Source organism: Coenobita brevimanus, chromosome 31 (genome assembly GCF_032717465.1).
Source record: "Coenobita brevimanus isolate Jiangsu-jjx chromosome 31, ASM3271746v2, whole genome shotgun sequence".
In the NCBI taxonomy this organism is placed as follows: domain Eukaryota; kingdom Metazoa; phylum Arthropoda; class Malacostraca; order Decapoda; family Coenobitidae; genus Coenobita; species Coenobita brevimanus.
Window position 1 is genome coordinate 3,680,508 of NC_136984.1, and position 20,745 is coordinate 3,701,252.

A 20,745-nucleotide genomic window follows, 5' to 3' on the forward strand; every position below is an offset into this window, starting at 1 on the left:
GTCTCTCACTCTCCATCCTCTCCACATGAAACTAATTATCATAGCATCCATTCCCCATTCACCAGGCAGTAAAGCAAGACTTGGTTCTGCCAGTACACAAGGATGATAGTGAGGACGAATACGATGGTGCCACTGTGTTAGAGCCTGTGAAGGGCCACTATGATCTGCCCATCGCCACACTGGACTTCTCTTCCCTGTACCCCAGCATTATGATCGCACACAACCTATGTTACACCACACTGCTTCCTGGACCACACAAGGCACAGGAGTTAGGGTGAGGATATGTTGACGTTTGTTAGTAGTAAGAGTGATTACAGTGACATGCAGGAACTAAAGTTAGTGTATGTTGACTTGTTTTTAGTAGGAAGAGTGATTATAGAGACATGTTAGGTTGGGTGAGGATTTATGTTTCACCACACTGTTTCCTGAGCCACACCAGGCACAGGAGCTGGGATGAGAATATGCTACTGTTTGTTAGTGGTGTGGATGTGATAGAAATACAATGAGGTGGTTTGGCCATGTAGAGAGGATAGAGAGTAAGAGACCAACTAGGAGTGTGTATGTGAGTGAGGTGCGTGTGGAGTTACATATGGAGAGGCAGACTGACAAATGAGTAAGTGAAAGAGCCTTGTGGGTGTGCACGTGGATGTGATAGATAGTGTTAGGAGAAATACGCGCGTTGAATTGGCTTTGGCCATGTGGAGAGGATGGAGAGTGGGAGATTAATCTTGGAGAGTGTACAAAATGTGAGTAAGGTGCATGTGGAGTTACATGTAGAGGCAGATTGACAAATGAGTAAGTGAAGGAGCTTTGTGATGTGCAAGTGTGATGTGATAGAAAGCGTTAGGAGAAGATACACTGACTTGGTTTGGCCATAAGCGTGGAGAGGATGGGGAGTGAGGAGATTAACTAGGAGCGTATGGTAGTGCTTTGGTGGACATCTGTGCTGGTAGGGGGTTGGCAATAGCCAACACCTACTTTCTTTGGGCATAAGATGATCCACAGGTATACATGGAGAGTAATGAGGAGGATAGATGGTGAACTTGTTGGAACGAAAGGCAATGATAGACTACGTGTGTGTGGACAGAGCGAATGAGAAGACAAGTGTTGGATGCAAGAGTGTGGAGAGGAGGGGAATGGAGTCTTGGACCATCACTTAGTGATGGCCAAGCTAAAACTGCAAAGAAAATGTTGTAGAAAGACGAAGTGGAAGACAGAGTAAACAGCTCCTGTGAGAAGAGTGGAGAATTTGCAAAAGATAGTGAGAAAAATGGCAGAGTATAAGAGCATAGTGGAAGAAATATTGGGAAGGTATGAGCTAGAGCAGATGGAAGGGGTGGAAGACGTATGTAAGATATACAAGGAAGAGGTAGGCCAGCGTGTGAGGTGGTTTGTGGAGTGAGGAGATGCAGGGGTGTGCAAGGGACAGTATGGTGGAATGACGAGGTGAAACGAGCTGTGGAACAAAAGAAGAAGGCATATAGCGAATAGTTACTTGAAGTATAGGTAGGGGAGAAGATGAGAGAGAGAAGAGAGAGGTATATGTGGAGCAGGAGAAGGGAGGTGAAAGCACTGGTGAAGGAGAGTAAGAAGAAAGTGGATGAATAGTTTGGGATGAATCTGAGTGTGAAATGGAGTGAGAGTAAGAAATTGTTTTGGAAGGATGTAGAGAAAGTAAGGCAGTGTGAAAGGGGAAATAGTAGGGAGTGAAAGATAGGAATAATATTTTACAGTTGGTGGAGAAAGAGAGAGAGAAATTGAGGAGATGGAAGGAGCACTTTGAGGATTTGTTGAATGTAGAGAGTGACAAAGCAGTGCGAGGAATAAGTGGTTGGGGAATGGCTGGGAAAAGAAGAGATGAGAGGAGGGAGGGAAGAGATCAGCAAGTGCAAAAGCTAGTGTGGAAGCAATGAAGAAGATCAAGATGGGATAGGCTCCAGGTATTTTGATGGCAGTGTGTTGGTGAAATGCTGAGGGTATGGTTAAAGGTGAGATTGTTGTGGCGTGGATATGGAAGTTGTGGTAGCTTGGCTTGGGAAGAGGGGAAGGGTCTCCAGAGGACTGGAAATCAGGTATAATTGTTCCTTTATACAAAAGGAAAAGGGGGAGAGAGAGAGTATGTGGTAATCATAGGGGTATTTGCCATCTTAGTGTGACTGGAAAAATATATGCAGTAGAATACTCATTGATAGAATGTCTAGGGGTTAGGCATATAACAGAGGAGCTAGAAGTGGAGAAGAACAAGGGGGATTTAGGAAGGGAAAAGGGTGTGTAGATCAGATATTTGTTCTAAGATGTTTAGTGGAGAAGTATCTAGAGAAGGGAAAGAAAGTGTATGCTGCCTTCATGGACTTGGAGAAAGCTTATGACAGAATAGATAGGCAAGGTATGTGGAAGGTATTAAGAATATATGGAGTGGAGGGGAAATTGTTGAATGCTGTGAAGAGCATGTACGAAGGAGCTAGGGCTACCGTGCGAGTGGATGGTGAGCTGAGTGAGTTCTTTGATCTTAATGTGGGACTGAAACAGGGTTTTGTGATGTCCCCATGGCTGTTTAATATATACATGGATGGCGTTGTAAAGGAGGTGCAAGGTAGGGCAGTGGATGTGGGGGTGGCTCTAATGAATGAGGGTGAGATTTGGAAGACTCCGGTGTTGCTGTTTGCTAATGATACAGTATTCCTGAGTGAAGATAATGGGAGTTGCAAGGTTTGGTGAATGAGTTTGGGACAGTGTGTAGGAAGAGGACTCTGAAAGTAAATGTAAACAAAAGTAAAGTTATGGTGTTTAAGAGGAATGAAGTCACAGGATGTACAGTGAGGTTGGATGGTGAGGATAGGGAGAATGTGAGTTCATTCAAGAACTTGGGTAGTGTGATGAGTAAGGATGGAACTTTGGGGGATGAAGTGCGTGAAAGGGTACAGCAGGGAAGGAAAGTTGTTGGTTCACTGAAAGCAGTGATGAGAAATAGGGAGGTGAGTATGGAAGTTAGGATGTCACTGCATGATAGTATTGTGATCCCTACCCTGACGTATGGAAGCGAGGCGTGGACCTTGCAAGAGGGGAACAAGTCAAGAGTGGGAGCAGTGGAAATGAGTTACTTGAGGGGAGCATGTGGAGTGACGTGGAGGGACAGGTTGACGAATGAAGAACTGAAGGAACGTTGCGGGGTGGATGTGGATGTGGTTGAGAAGAGCTGGAGAAATACACTGAGGTGGTTTGGACATGTGGAGAAAATGGAGAATGAAGGACTGACTAAGAGGGTGTATGTAGGTGAGGTGGAGGGAGGGAGAGGGAGGGGTAGTCCGAGGATGAGGTGGAGGGAGGGAGTTGAGAGGTATATGAGGGAGGGGGGGTGAGTTGGGGGGAGGGCAGTCAAATGGTGGGTGACAGAGCGACTTGGAGCGTTTTGTCTGCGGCCACCCTTTGCGGGATTAGGGCGTCGGGCTATAGATAGATAGTATGTGAGTGAGGTGCATATGGGGTTACCATACATGAAGAGACAGACTGAAATGAGGAAGCGAAGGAGCATTGTGGTGTGGATGTGGATGTGATAGAAAGCGTTTGGAAAAATACATTGAGGTGGTGTGGTCATATGCAGAGCATAGAAAGTGAAAGACTAACTAGGAGGGTGAATGTGTATGAGAAGCATTGGAACTTACATAGAGGGACAGACTGACAAACGAGGAAGTGAAGAAGCATTGTGGTGTGGATGTGGATATGGTAGAAAGCGTTAGGAAAGTACAATGAGGTTGTTTGGCCATGTGGAGAGGATGGAAAATGAGAGACTAATTAGCAGAGTGTATGTGAGTGAGGTGCATGGGAAGTTGCATGGAGAGACAGACTGAGAATGGAGGAAGTGAAGGAGCATTGTGGTGTGGATGTGAGTGAAAGCATTCAGAGAAATACATTGAGGTGGTTTGGCTAGGTGGAGAGGATGGAGAGTAAGAGACTAACTAGGAGAGTACTGTATATGTGAGTGAGGTGGAGGGGGGGGAGAGGGAGGGAAAGGCCGAGGATGAGAAGGAGAGATGGAGTAGAGGGGTACAAGTATATTGAGAGAGGGGGTGTAAGTTGGGGGGAGAGCAACGAAGTGACAGGGGACAGGGCTCACAGAAGGCTCAGGAACTAGAGTGAGAGTGTGTAAAACTGAACATCACTTACAAAGATGAATAGAGAGATGCCATTGTATGTTAGACCACTTCATAGTCATTTGTCATTGTACTTATTCCTTGATCCTGGGCTTCATTAACCAAACCCAGGTATTTACTGGCTGGGTTGACTTAGTATGTCCCAGTTACATACCTGTGTGGGATGGAATGGCTTAGTATATCCCAGTTATCTACCTCTGTTGGCTTGAGTAGCTTCAGACATCCCAGTTACGGTATTTACCACTGTGGGATGGACTGGCTTAAGATATTCCCTCCTTCCCTCCCTTCCCACAGACTTGGTGAAGGGGACTACATTCAGACGCCATCTGGGAATTACTTCGTCAAGGCGTCACAACGTAACGGTCTGCTGCCTGATATCCTTGAGTCTCTCCTTGCTGCTCGGAAGAAGGCAAAGGCAGACCTCAAGAACGAAACAGATCCATTTAGACAGAAAGTAAGAACACTCATTATTTGCCTCTGTTTGTGTGTCTGCCTGTCTGTCTGTGCATCTGTCTGTCTGTCTGTTTGTGCATCTTCTGTATGTCTGTTTGTGTATCTATTTCCGTCTGTTCGTGTGTGTGTTTCTGTCTGTCTGTGCATCCATCTCTGTGTATCTGTGTCTGTTTTTGTATGTGTGTGTGTGTGTGTCCGTCTGTGCATCTGATTGTCTGTCTGTTTGTGCATCTGATTGTCTGTCTGTTTGTGCATCTGATTGTCTGTCTGTTTGTGCATCTGTCTGTCTGTTTGTGCATCTGATTGTCTGTCTGTTTGTGCATCTGATTGTCTGTCTGTTTGTGCATCTGTCTGTCTGTTTGTGCATCTGATTGTCTGTCTGTCTGTGAATCTGTCTGTCTGTCTGTTTGTGCATCTGTCTGTTTGTGCATCTCCAAGTCACTCATTATTATACCTCTCTGTCTCTCTCTGTCTCTGTCTCTGTCTGTCTGTCTGTGAATCTGTCTGTCTGTCTGTTTGTGCATCTGTCTGTTTGTGCATCTCCAAGTCACTCATTATTATACCTCTCTGTCTCTCTCTGTCTCTGTCTCTGTCTGTCTGTCTGTCTGTCTGTCTCTCTCTCTCTCTCTCTCTCTCTCTCTCTCTCTCTCTCTCTCTCTCTCTTTAATGCCAAAGTGAATCCATAGATTTTTTTTCCCTCTACTCACTCGATGTAGTGCTGCTCTCGGGTGTCTGCCCTTTCCTCTCTTCCTTCCTTCTTTCCATCCCTTCTCTTCTGTTTTGCATTCCCTCATTCTTTCCTTTTTCCTTCTGTCTATGGTCGACTCTGCACTGAGTGACAAGCTAAATGGGGTCCTGTACATCAGGAAACCATTTACTATACTGGGTGGTAACTACATAACCAAATTATGGCACCTGGTAGTTTAGTGGGGAGTTAAGGCGCTCCAGTCGGATTGAGCCTGTGCAGGTTTATATCCAAGGGTTGGTTGGTGTTTATTGCTCACGTAATGCCACTCAGGGATGGGTGAGGTGGTCATCTCATCTTAAATGTCAGGACCAGCTTGCATAGCCCAGGGCTTCTGTGCTCCTCATGGGGCAACACTGGAGTAGATGGATGGAATTATCGACCTATCAGTTTATCTGTTTATTGTCAGACGCCTTAGTCCTGTAAGGGATGGCCACAAACAAATTGCCTCTATGCCTCCTTGTCCCCAGCCATTTAGCTGGCCTCCCCCCTGCTCACACTGCTTAGGTTGAGCAGAATATGTCTTACTTTGGACTAATGACAGTATAAATCTTCTCCATTTTCTGTAACACACACACTAGCCTTCCCATGGCCACTGCTCGCTTGACTTTTTTTTTTTACAGTACTGCAGTACCAAAGTGTAATACCAGTAGTTTATGTACATCCGTGGTCATAAATAATCACCTATCCTCCTGTACCCTGTGCCTCAGGCTGGCTCCTTCATGCGCGGCAAGACATACTGGAGTAAGAGGGGCTGAGAGGGAGGGGCCAGAGAGAGAGAAGGAAAGGTGGGTGGGGGGATGAGTGATGGTGCTGGGGTGGGGTGAGGGAGGGGAGGGAGGTTAGGCAGGGGAGTGAGAATGAAATGCGAAGTGGTGGCACATAATTTGTCTATTCAGGGCATGATATAAGGGAGTTAATATTCCTTAGATAATGCTGCATTACACCTTGTACAGCTGGGTCAGATAACATGCTTCAAAGTGCTGCTGTCAAGGGCTGGCTCGTGAGAGAAATATACTGACGTAACAGATCAAACATTAGTGCAGAGCCAGATATTTGTGTTTATCCGTGTATCTTGACTTCGGATGCAGAATAGAATCTGGATGGCTTTGACTTCCGTAATGTTTGTGTAAGAAATGTCCTCTATAGTTATATGTAATCAGTGTTTGGAATAAATACCATTTGCAGCCTTTGACATGGCTGTGTCCACAGTAAATATGATCATCCTCTTGGTATACACTCCCTCTGTGCAGTCACCATCATGTCAGCTATTTTATGGCATCTCTATATGAAAAGGTTATTTAAAATAATTGTGCATAAAAGGTAAATAAATTTGATGTTTTTTGCGCCTGGGTGGATATAATAACGGTATTTCTCATAATCTGTTAGAAGAAATAAGAAACAAATCCTACCCAAACCCCAAAAATATATATATGTCAATGTTTCCCGACATTGGTCAAGCCAAAGCAACCAGGAAAGCCTTAGTAAGTGGTCCAGTGGCCTCCTGCCTCAATATCTTCTTGCAATTGTTCGCATGACCGAGGAAACAATGTTTTTGATAGTTTGCTGGTTTCACTTGAACAGCTCCCATTCTTCCTTGGTGTTCTGGAGGAGGCGGGCCCTTGTCCTCTCGTTCTCTGGCTTCCACACATTGACAGTCTGGTCCTACACAATTTCGTAGCCTCTGCACTAATATTTGATCTGTTATATCTCACATGAGCCAGCCCTTGATATCACCATCTATCGAAAGCTTGTTATCTGACGCCATTATACAAGGTGTAATGCAGCATTATCTCCCCAATATTAACTCCTTTATATTATGCTCTGAATGAAGGAAAATAGACAAAATATGTGGCCACTAGCCACTTCGCATTTCATTCTTCTTCCCCTACCTATCCTCCTTTCCGTCCATCACTCCACCCCAGCAACATGATTCGTCTCCCCAACCACTTTTCCTTCTCTGGCCCCTCCCTCTCAGCCCCTCTTACACCAGTGTGATTGCCATGCATAAAGGAGCAAGCCTGGGGCATGGAGTACAGGAGTATACGTGATTATTTATGATCACGACTCTATGTACTAAAGTGCTTTGAATTGTTTGTTTGTGAGAAAGGGATGAGCTGAGGGGAGGGCAGCAAAATGCTAGAGGACAGGGTGACATTGAGGCGATTTGTTTGTGGCCACCCTTCACAGGATTAACCCTCCCTGTCCCGACTGATTTTCCTCCACTGACTCCCCCCAATCCCGACCAAGTTTGGAAAAAAAAAAATCTGAGCTCAAACCTCCGCTTTTGGTGAGAAACATCGAAAATTCATAGAGAAATCGCTCACCTGAGGTTTAAAATACTGAATCCATGTAGCAGTACCCCTTACCTTATTGGGTTTTCTATCAGGCTGGCTCCAAAGAAAACGAGTTCTATGGGAGGGTAACTATTCCACACCACTCATAAACGGTATTTATTTATTTATTTGGTACGAATTTATATGTAGTATGAGAGTATATTGGTTTCACACAGTAATATAGGCAATATAAGCATTTTTTCACTCACCAAACACATCAACATACCTGACCTTTTTTGGTGACATTACCTGATCATCATTTCTGACTGTTTCTTCCTCTAATGCTATGTCAACTTTGTCCTCCACATTCTCATCGATTTGGGAATCACTCTGGCCTTGAATTTCGTACCGTGGCATGACATGTCTTTACTGGCCATGTCACTGGTAACAGGTGAATTGCCAAGACAATGGCGTGCTGGGTGGGGAGGTAATAGTAAGAAATGCACTGTCCCTGCCTGGCATCTTGTAAAGGAAGGTGTCCCGTGTATAAGTACCAAAAATCATGCGCAAAATTTGAAAATGTGCAAAGGACAGACCTTGCAATTGCGTCGCGTTTATATGTCATCGGGACTCACAGTGACAAAACGTTCGGATGTAAATATACGTCAACGGGACATGGCGGGTTAAGGTGTCAGGCTATAGGTAGACAGATAGGTAGATTAATTTTTTATTAAGAATGACTATAGTTTCTATTTTTTTTTTTTTAATGGACCACATTTAGTTGTTAGAAGTAACCAGCCTGGATCCCACATTACTGAGTGGAGTCAGTAATGATACATGAAGGTCAGATGTATTCTGAATTCCATACATCAGTAATTGCAGTAGACCCTGACTATATTGAATTAACTGGGGAAAAACCAGATCCGATAAATCTGATAGTCAGTTATATCTGTGGCCCCTCTTCCCCTTCCGGTTGGGATTTCAAGCACATTTGTTTCATTTGTGTATTGTTTATTAAGGTTCCAACATGCTTGCATTCATTGGCCTTGGTCACCCAGTGGCTGTTCCCCACGCTGCTCGATCTCTGGCAGCTTCCTTATTCAGTCCCTTATCTCTGAGGTCACCTTCCGTGACTTTTGTCCCAACTTCGTCTCAGGTCTTTTTCGATTTACCTCTTGCAACCCTAGCCCCAGTGTTAACACCTCTCAGTTTTTGCACCCAGTTGTCATCCCCCATCCTTTCCACATGCTCAAACCATCTCAGTCTACCCCTCATCATCATAACAGTACTACACTCCTCCCATTCCACCCCAATCTAATTCCCCCCAACCCTTACCTCTGTCACAACCTTCTCCTACCCCTTCCTCTCCACTCACACCCCCACCTCTCCCCAGTGCTGAAGCACCTAATAGACATCATACACACAACATTAACATTCTTCAGTTAAACATAGAAGGCATAAACACCAAAAAAACAAAAACACACAATTCATCAAACAATAAAACATACACATTGCCATTTTACAAGAAACACAACAATGCAGAACACACACACAAAAAAAAACACCTACAATTCATAATTTCACCACCATCAGACAAGATCAGGCCGACAGCAGTGGTGGTGGACTCATCACCCTGTTACACCAATCCATCAACTTTCAGATACTAATGCACACGCAGCATCACTTCTCCCCTCACATGACACAACAGAAATACAATCAATTGAAAGAACACTTGTAACAAATTATGCATAACAATTGTCGATACATACATTCCCCCCCCCCCAATCATCCCCCACAGTACCAAACAATTACTTTCTTCAAATACATCACATCACTAACATACCCAACATCATCCTGGGTGGTGATTTCAACGCCAAAGTGTGCCTGGCATGTCAACAACACTGACACGGAGAGGGATGGTACTACAGTCCCAAACAGATAATCTTTTCATCCTCAGCCATCTCCATCAACATACCCATATCCTACACCAAGCCCTCTTCCTTCCATCAGTCACAGACATCACCTTTTGCTCCCTAAACCTCGCCCCCACAACGTCCTGGAGAGTGGTCAAAACACTTGACTATAACCATCTCCCAATCATCATCACTACCAAAACCAGAATCATCCCAGTGGGCCTCAGACACAGATACATTGCAGTAATTATAAGAGCCAACTGGGAGGCCTTCACAACTGAAACAGAACAACACTTTGAAACATTAAACAGTACACTCATCACAAACATCAACACAGCTATGCACACTTTCAGTACAGTTATTCAAAATAGACAAAAGACACATCCCTACAGGCAACAGAAGGAGACACAACCCCAACTTCACACCAGAAATTCAAGGTCTCATCAGTCAACACAACACACTACAACATTCCCCAACACTCCATACACAAGACACCGTACAACGAATATAAGAACTCAACATTCAAATAAACATTAAAGTGTCAGAGCACCAAACACTAAATTGGAATAATTATCTCCAAACACTTCATCACAAAACAAACACCAGCAAATTCTACAAAACACAAAACAGCGTCACATTCTCCAGCAGCAATACTATACAATCACACACTGCCATCACAACAACAGACACCACACCCTCCAATAAACAATAAGCAAACACTCTCATCAATCACTTTTCACACGTCAGCCACCTAAACTCCCATCACGACAACCGATGTTTCATCTGATGCAAGAGACAGTTCCCCACAGAACCAGACTTCGCACCTTTCACTTACAAACAGATGGACCACATCATTAACAACCTTAAGCACTCATCTGCCTGTGGCCCAGACAACATAAGCAACATACTCCTTAAACACCTTGGACCACAAGGCATAAAAGCACACACCAACATATCAAACTACAGCTACCCACACAACATAATACCTAACATCTGGAAGCATGGCACTATCATTATCTCCAAACCCAACAAAGATCCCATGCTACGTTCCTCATACCACCCCATCATACTCCTCTGCATCTCCTCCAAAATCATTGAACAGCTGGTATTGTAATTAGATACACTTTACATCTCTTTAGCCCCCTCACAATATTGTTTTAGGCCACTACACTCCACAAACACTTTTTGTACAGACCTTACACGGAGTTTTTGATGGCATCAATTCAGCTGGGCCACAACACAGAATACCCCTAGTCGCAAAAGACATTAGCAAAGCTTTTGATGCCATCCCTGCCACAACCTCACAAACAAAATATTTAACACAAACATGCACAATGGCAAGCAAACTATTTAGCATGGCAGATGTGCACAAGTAACATTTGCCGGTCAGTCATCGAATATCAGAAACCTCACAAACAGCGTCCCTCAAGGATCTGTTTTGTCCGCTACACTCTTAAACCAATCCATGCACGACATACCTTCACCCCACACACCACAGATACACATAGCTTCCTACACAGATGACATAACACTTACATATACATACCAAAACGCAAACACAGCCACACACATTCTCCAAAATTCCTCAACACACTACTTGAACAGTTCACCACAAACAGACTCACAATATCCCCAGCCAAATCTGCAGTGACCCTTCTCACAAACTGGCCAGCAGAACTCAGACACATTCCATATCTCGCCATAAACAACACTCCCTACCTCTCCCCACACAAAATCCTTGGTGTAACATACAATACATCTTTGTCATTTAAACAACACATCACAAACATTCAAAAAAATAAATAAATAACACCAAGACTTATCACCCTAAGGTCACTTGTCCATACAACATTTGGACACAACAGAGAAACCACCACCACAGTATACAAACAATACATACGTTCAGTGACCAGTTATGCAAGCCCTGCGTGGGCTTCTAATCTCACTAAAACACACTACAACACTCTACAGATCATACAGAATAAGACCCTAAAAAATAGTCACAAACTGCACAGCTACTACACCCACAGACCACCTACACCGAGAAATCAAAGTCCTCAAGGTCAAAGATCATCTAGACATGAGAGGCACACAAATACTTGCTGCAGTCTCCACAAACCCACACCATCCACTACACTACATGGCAGCACATTCACACACACACCAAGGAACATTAAAACAACACCCAGCACAGTTGACAAATACTGTCATCTGTCCCCCCTTGCCTGCCTCAAACTAGCTTCCAGAAGCATATAACATGCTCAAATCACTGGTTGCTCCATTCAGTCACATAAACACTACACACAGTTGCATGCATGGCCTCCTGATATTCACCCATATGAATCCTACCTCTCTCGTGAGGACAGGGTTCACTTGGCCAGGCTGAAATGTGATCATCCACCCCTCTTGAGTTATCTGAAGAGGCTAAATGACTCCACTGCTGACGCCTGTCCAGGATGCAACACAGCACCCCATACTACTAAGCATATTATGGAAGACTGCAGTGCATACAATTGCCTGCACCAACAACACAACATACACTCCTTGAGAGCTCTGTGGGAAACCCCCGTCCCTGCCTTGGTCTTCCTTAGGGACTCGGGACTGTTCGGCCAGACTGCCTAGGGAACAACTACTTTTACTACTAGCACTCCAGTCACATCCTTCCTGTCAACTCCTCCATTATAAACTTAGCCCCTCCAGGCCTCGCATTCAAGGACGCACTACACATCCACCTAATCATTGTCATTTTTGTTCATCTTCGCCGATGAGCAGTTAGCTATAATTTATAAGAGTCATGTGCGCTCTCAGCTTGAATATTGCTCACCCTTGTGGAATGGTTGTGGAGAGGTTGCATTAGACAAAATTCAGAATAAAGCTGTTAGAATCATTAACAACCCTGCCATTACATATAAACTACCTCCCCTGCAAGTAAGAAGGAATGTTGCCTCCCTTGCATTATTTTACAGATATTTTTTTGGCAAATGCTCAGACGAAGTTGCGTCCATGGTGCCACCTCTCCATGCCTTCCCTCGTGCTACACGGGCATCTGGTAGCGCTCATGACTGGAATGTCACTCAACCATATTGCAGAACTTCTGCCTATCAGAATTCTTTCCTTCCCCGAACTGCATTTCTTTGGAACTCGCTTCCCCAGAGTTGTTTTCCTCCAATTTCAACCCACAACTGTTCAAGTCTAACTGTTACAGATATTTTATGAAAAGAGGACACCAGTAATCTGGTGTATGGATTTTTTTTTTTCCCCCATTTGTTTTTCCTTCCTCCGTTCTGTTATTCAAAAAAAAAAAAAAAAAAATATCCTGAACCTTTACTGTCAACGTCTCACTACCATACTGCATTACATTTCTAACACATACCGCATACAAAGTTCCCACAGCACGGAGTGAAATCTCTCTCAGTGTCAGGAGAGGCAACAGCTTCTTGAACTTTTTCTGACCACTCCTTACCCTACCCACAGAGCTAGCTCCAGCCCCAACTCCAGCACATGGCATCTTCCCCAAGTAACATGTTTGAAAATACATGAGTACAGTAACATATTCTAGTACTAAAAATGTAAATTATTGTTTGCCCATTTTACACTTATCTGGCCTGTAATTTTGTCATTTTGTAGCTTGTTTCACATCCTTGCCATAGCATATCTTAATGACTAGAAGAGTATCAGCGTAATTTGTTATTTCAGTTCTGGAATCATGATGGGGAGAGGGCAATTTCAGGCCAGTGTGGAATAAAAATGGGTAGGAAACATATGTATTGCCATCCATTGTGCCCCATTTAATGGAGATTGTTCGTTACAGCTGACAGAAGTTCAGTGGGCTTTGTCGTGTCTGTTTAATCCAGTATCTTCTATAGCAGGGCCTGTTATAGTGAGGGTTTACTCTATTAGCTAGTAAAAACGAACCAAGGACTCATTCACACCTTTGTGATGTCAGTTTTAATATGGACCCAAGTGCTTACATATTTAATCACACAATTTGTTATTATATTGAAAATAAAATTTTTTACTCGCAGTCTGCCCTCACTTTGACATTTATTATATTTCTCGCAGGTGTTGGATGGTCGACAGTTGGCCCTGAAAAAATCTGCCAACTCTGTGTATGGGTTTACTGGTTCACGAGTGGGAAAGCTCCCCTGCCTCGAGATCTCACAGGTAGGCCATTTTAGTACATAGAGGAAGGGTGTCGATTATAATTACTGATGGCAGTTGTATTGCTAAATGAGTGATGTTAATGGTGATGATGATGATGATGATAATGAGAAGTGATGATATTAATAGTGTCAATGTTCAAAATGATGATGATAGTGAAAGTGATGAAAGTAGTGTAAATGTTCAAAATAATAATATTGAGAATAGTCATGATAGCGGTGGTGTAAATATTCGAAATGTTGATGGTGATCATGATGAAGTGACTGTCATGTGCCCATCCTGTACTTGTTTGTAATATAACCACCACCTTACCCCTACCAGAGTGTGACAGCATTTGGCCGAGAAATGATTGCGTTCACCAAAGATGAGGTGGTGAAGAAATACACCATACTGTAGAAAACGGATATAAATTCAATGCAGAGGTGAGGACTGATATGTGAGGATGTTATTTATTATTATTATTATTATTGTTCTTGTTATTATTATTATTATTATTATTATTATTATTATTATTCACTCTCATCTTAAATGTTACGACCAACTTGGCTAGCCCAGGGCTCCTATGTTCCTCATGGGGCAGCACAGGATTGGATGATGGATGGATGGATGGATGATTATTATTATATCATGTAACCAAGGATGAGATGGAGGAATGGAGTGGAGAGGTATATCAGGGATGGGGGTGTCAGTTGGGGGAGGACAGTGAAATGCTGAGGGACAGGGCAACATGGAGGAGATTTGTTTGTGGTCACCCCTTAAGAGATCATGGTATCTTGCAATAGATAGTAACCAAGCAGCTCTCCCATCCAAATACAGACCAAAAAAAAAAAAAAGGAAATATTCTAACGATGCTTTCTGGAAGCTACTTTACCTTATTCTTATGTGGGAACGTGAGATTTGAGTGATAATGATGATCATGGTAAATGCCTTCTCTTTCTCTTTCTGCATTTGGAAAAAGAGGTTAGCTTTGTTTTTGGTAAGTGGGTGCATAAGAGATGTAGTGGCATTAGAGGCAGACTGTGAGATTATGCTGATTTCCTGTGTGCATTGTGTCGGGGAGAGCATGTGGAGATTGTCAGGCATGATAGGATAAGTGTGTGCTTAAGAGATGTAGTGGTATTAGAAGCAGACTGTGAGATCATGCAGTATTTGTGATAAGTGGATGCCTAAGAGATGTAGTGGTATTAGAGGTAGACTGCGAGGTAATGCAGTGTTTGTGATGAGTGGGTGCATAAGAGTTGCAATGGTATTAGAGGTAGACTGCGAGGTAATGCAGTGTTTATGATGAGTGGGTGCATAAGAGATGTAATGGTATTAGAGGTAGACTGCGAGGTAATGCAGTGTTTGTGATGAGTGGGTGCATAAGAGATGTAGTGGTATTGGAGGTAGACTGCGAGGTAATGCTGATTTTGTGTGGTTTGTCGGGGACAACATGTGGAGACTGTCAGGCTTGAAGGGATTGATTTTGATAGTGAGTCTCTTGAGTGTGTGGAGGAGTTTTGTTATCTGGGAAACATGTGCTGGAAGTGGGGCTGGGAATAAGCGGTGATGATGATGATGGTAAATGAGTCGTCTTTCTTTATATACAGTAATCCTTCGATTATCCATCATATTAGAATCAAAAGCATGACCAGATACAGGCACTGTCCGGATACAGAGCAATAACCTCTACTGTACTCATACCCTACTTATATGTACAGTACCCCTCCTAATTTTGGCAGTGTAATGCGGTCTTTTGGCTCTTCTTAGACATCAAAATACACATTGGAATTAGCAGTATAATCCTAAACACTAAGAAAACAGAGCATAAAAAAAACATGCAAAACCCTACCAATATGTACAGTACCCCTCCTAATTTGGGCAGTGTTCTGAGGTCTTTCGGTTGTTTTTAGACAGAGCAAACACTGCAGTATGCAATATAATTCTGAACACTAAGAATGTAATGCATAAACAAAAACAAAAAAAAAACAATATGCACAGTACCCCTCCTAATTTTGGCAGTGTTCTGCTGTCTTTCAGAAGTATTTAGACATCATAACACACGTGGGAATATCCAGTGTAATGTTAGACACTAAGGAAACAATGCATAAACAACAAAAATCCACAAATATCCTGCCTATACTGTACAGTACCCCTCCTAATTTTGGCAGTGTTCTCCAGTCTTTGAGCTGTATTTGGACAGCAAAACACACATGGGAATATCCAGGGTAATGCTATACACTATGAAAGCAATATCTAAACAACAAAAGTCCACAGAAATATCAATGAAGGTGACGGTTGCAATATTCTAATCTCTCAGGAATTCAAAAAGCTTCTCAGACAGCAAGAGTAATGGCTGACTCCGTGGCACTTAGAAAAAAATTTCTTTCAATTTCAATATACCCCCTGGAAATGGGTTATATTGGTATAAATTGTATTCCATCATCTTTGCTGGTGGTTATACCATAAGCTAGGGTAATAAAACACAAAAAAATGATGAATAAAAGTACAAAAAAGCTGTGAGAGTGAACTTGTTGGAGAGTAAATAATACCTTCAAATAAATTACCAACATTGTAGGGCAAAATTTTCCTCGTACCATGCAAGAGTTGAGCACATGTCTAGATGCCGAATTTCTTGAGCTTTCTCGCGGCCTTTTCGGAATTTGATACGACCAATAGTATTTGAATAAATTGCAAAAAAAAAAAAAAAAAAAAAAAAAAACTCATGCAGGGATGGTAGGCGACACACGGGTGGGGGAGGACTAAGGGAGAGGGAGGGAGAAAAAGAGGGCAGTGGTGAGCATGAGGAGGGATGGAGGAGGGACGGGGGGAGGGGAGAGGTGAGGGATGCCACGGGATTTTCACTGTTCGGTGAGGGGGCGGACGGATGCTTTTGCCCTGCTGGTGGGTTAGGCTCTGTGTTATTCCTCCGAGGGTGGTATGTTCCCATTGATCCGGCCGGCTGGGGAACTTTCGGTAGTCGGTAAAGACTCATACAGCCATTTTACTTCAGCTTGTGGGCTACGCTCTGTTTTCCTCAAGCACTGCCAGAATGTTGCTGGTGATTAGGGTGACTGGGTGATTTCGACCATATGGTAGGGATCTGTACAGCCATTCTCACCCACCTTGTGGGTTACGGTCTATTACCTGCATGTTGTCAGAGAGGCCAGTGAGCCAGAGAGCAGACTTTTTTTTTTACTTTGTAGGCTGGCTGGCAGCCGAAGCCGGAACTTTTATGTCCAGTTACGGACAGATAAATCCGGATATGGTTATAATAGAGCCAAGGCCTAATGAACAAACACAGAGCATGACTATATACGGATCGTCCAGTTAATCAAGGGATTACTGTAATTGGGCAGAAGAGGTGATGATGGTGACAATGACAATGATAATGATGAACTACATTTCTCCCCATGTGCAGGTGATCTACGGCGACACAGACTCAGTGATGGTAAAGTTTGGGGTGGACACAGTGGCGGAGGCGATGGAGCTGGGGCGGGAGGCGGCAAATTATGTCACTGAGAAGTTTGTCAAACCTATCAAACTTGAGATTGAGAAGGTATGGCAGTGGGGAAGGGTGATTTGTGTGTGTGTGTGGGGGGGGGGTGATTTTTGTGTATGTGTAGGGGGGAGTTGTGTGTGTGAGTGTCTGTCTGTCTGGTCATTTCATACTCTCCAGCTCCAATGCACTACATCTGGTAACTTCAGCCACTGGTTATTATTGAACCTCCCTTGGCACAAATTTTCTTCAGCAGCTTATTCTTCTTTAACTAGGTACAACACTTCTTTGTGAGTAGCAGTATATTCTATTGTTAATCTCTTGTTATAACACAGCTCTCAGAATGGACAGATTGCAGTTTTAGTCCAAGTTAAAGTGGATAGAGTATAGTTATTCTCATGTTGAAAGGATTGAGAGTGAATGACTAAGTAGGAGAGTATATGTGTATGAGGGGGAGAAGGAGAGGGAAGGGGAGACCGAGGATAAAATGGAAGGATGGAATGGAGAGGTATGGAGAATCAGAAACTAACCAGGAGAGTGCATGTGAGTGAGGTGGAAGTGGTGAGAGGTAGGAGAAGACTGTGAATGAGATGGAGGGATGGAGTAGAGAGGTATATGAGAGAGGGGGTTATAAGGTGGGGGAAGGGCAGTGAAGTGGCAGGGGACAGGGTGACATGGAGGCAATTTGTTTGTGGCCACCCCTTATGGGATTGAAGCATCTGGCTGTAGAGAGATAGACTCTTTATTTCTCATATTCACTACCATTTAGTACACTTCCCTGGTCAAAGTGTACTTCTTATTCAATATTCGATTCCATTTGGCAAACTGTTTCTCCCAGGTGTACTTCCCATACCTGCTGATCAACAAAAAACGCTATGTTGGTCTGTCCTTCACCAGACCTGAGATTCACGACAAGATGGACTGCAAGGGTATCGAGACCGTCTGCCGGGATAACGCACCTATTGTGGCCAGCCTCATCAACACCTGTCTAGAGAAAATCCCGATTGAAAGGTGCAGTGCAACAAGTTATTGTTACATGTTGACTTATTCATTTAATGAGAGAGGGTAGTGTTTGGAAACTCCCTGTACTGTTGTTTGCAGATGATACTGTGTTGCTGAGTGAAGACGAAGGGGAGCTGCAAGGCTTGGTGGATGAGTTTGGGACAGTGTGTAAGAAACGGAATATAAAGGTGAATGTAGGGAAGAGTAAAGTGATGGTCTTTGAGAGAGGTGAAGTCAATGAATGTACAGAGAGGTTGGATGGTGCGGAAATGGAAAATGTGAGTACGTTTAAGTACTTGAGTAGTGTGATGAGTAAGGATGGAAGTTTGGAGGATGAAGTGCTTGAAAGGGTACAACAAGGAAGAAAGGTTGCTGGTTCCTTTAAAGCAGTGATAAGAAACAGGGAAGTGAGCATGGAAGTGAAAAAGTTACTACATGACAGTATTGTGATACCAACTCCAACGTATGGAAGTGAAGCTTGGACGTTGTTGAAAGGACACAAGTCAAGAGTGAAAGCAGTGGAAATGAGTTATTTAAGAGGAGCCAGTGGAGTCACGTGGAGAGACAGGCTAACAAATGAGGATATAAAGGAGCGTTGTGATGTGGATGTGGATGTGATAGGAAGCGTTAGGAGGAACGCGCTGAGGTGGTTTGGCCATGTGGAGAGGATGGAGGGTGAGAGACTAACGAGGAGAGTGTATGTGAGTGAGGTGGAGGGGGGGAGAGGGAGGGGGAGGCCGAGAATGAGATGAAGGGATGGAGTGGAGAGGTATATGAGAGAGGAGGGTCTGAGTTGGGAGCAGGGCAGTGAAATGGCGGGGGACAGGGCGACGTGGAGGCGATTTGTTTGTGGCCACCCCGTACGGGATTGAGGCGTCTGGCAATAGATAGATAGATAGATAGAAGGATGACATGGAGGATGGAGAGTGAAAGACTAACTAGGAGAGTGTATGGAGTCAAGTGGAAGGGAGAGTGGGAGGATGAGATGAGGATGAGATGGAGACTAACTAGGGGAGTGTACTGTATGTGAGTGAAGTGAAAGGGAGGAGAGGGAGGGGGAGATGAGGCTGAGATGAGGCTGAGATGGAGGGATGGAGAAGAAAGGTATATGAAAGAGGGTGATGTAAGTTGGGGGGAAAGCAGCAAAATGGCAGGGAACAAGACAACATGGAGGCGATTTGTCCGTGGCCTTCCTCAATGGGGTGGAGTCATCTAACTGTAGATAGAAAGATATATATATATATATATATATATATATATATATATATATATATATATATATATTGCTATTTGAAATCCACAGTATTTTACAGAAGAATTGTTTACTGAAGATCTGTTGACACTTTTTCTGCAACCTCATCAACACCTGTCTGTAGATGCTTAATGAGAGATACGGTACAGAAGGTCTTGTTATAAGATTACCCTTTGGGGGGGTTCATTTTTTACTATCAAATCCACATTACAGAAAAATAACATGGTAAAGTTCCATTGATTCCCTTTAAGATGATTTGCCAGTTTTCCCAATGTGTATTACCAGTTGTATGGAAGAAGTGGTGATTGATCTGGTGCATTTGTTCCTACTCTTGCTGTACTTGGAAAAACATATCCTGTGTCTTTACTTCTCCCCCAGGAACCCAACAGAAGCGATTGCGTATGCCAAATAAACCATCTCTGACCTTCAATGCGACTCTTTTGTGCCACTCTTAATGTACTTGTAAAAACATATCCTGTGTTTTTTCTGCCGGGAATCCATCAGGAGCAGTTACATATGCCAAACAAACCATCTCTGGCCTGTGTGAATCTTACAATACTTTTAAAATAATGACCTGTGTTTTTCACCTCAGAATTCAGCCAGGAGCAGTTCCTTATGCCAAAATACATCTCTGACCTTCTGTGTGGCCCTTATCGTACTTTTAACATTTCTCTGCGTTTTTCTCCCCCAGGAACCCATCACGAGCAGTTGTGTGTATCAAACAAACCATCTCGGACATTCTGTGCCACTCTCAATGTACTTTTAAAAACATAATCTGCTTCTTTTCTCTCTCAGGAGCCCATCAGATGCAGTTGCCTATGCCAGAAGACCATCTCCGACCTTCTGTGTCTCTTTGCTTGCTTTTTAAAACATTTCCTGTGTTTTTTCTCCTCAAGGAATCCATCAGAAGCAGTTGCGTATGCCAAACAGACCATCTCTGACCTGCTCTGTAATCGCATTGACATCTCCCAGCTGGTGATCACAAAGGAGCTCTACAAGACAGAATACAAAGCCAAACAAGCACACGTAGAGCTGGCCAGCAAGATGAGGAAGCGGGACCCAGGCAGTGCACCCAAGCTTGGTGATCGTGTGCCGTTTGTCATCATTGCCGGGGCTAAGGGGACCCCGGCATATGAGAAGGCTGAAGTGGGTTTGGTTAGAGTACATTAGCCTAGCAAAGATTAGAGAGGGGTAGATAAGGGAAGGGTAGATTAGGTAAGACTAGGAAAGGTTAGATTAGGAACAGTAGCCTCTCCAGATGGCAGGCAAGATCTGGGTCTCTCTCTCTCTCTCTCTCTCTCTCTCTCTCTCTCT

The 20,745-nt window shown here is 43.7% G+C and overlaps 1 protein-coding gene and 1 pseudogene across 1 annotated transcript in view; both read left to right on the forward strand.

Moving 5' to 3' along the window:
- Positions 1-14,095, forward strand: part of LOC145395448 (DNA polymerase delta catalytic subunit-like) — an 18,535-nt gene extending 4,440 nt beyond the window's left edge. Inside the window, exons 3-6 of the mRNA XM_080269052.1 lie at positions 66-268; positions 4,446-4,605; positions 13,601-13,702; positions 14,021-14,095. Coding sequence (XP_080125178.1) covers positions 66-268; positions 4,446-4,605; positions 13,601-13,702; positions 14,021-14,095 — 540 coding nt within the window. The remainder of the gene's footprint in view (positions 1-65; positions 269-4,445; positions 4,606-13,600; positions 13,703-14,020) is intronic.
- The window catches only part of LOC145395468 (DNA polymerase delta catalytic subunit-like), a 133,476-nt pseudogene that overhangs the window by 96,726 nt on the left and 16,005 nt on the right, over positions 1-20,745 (forward strand).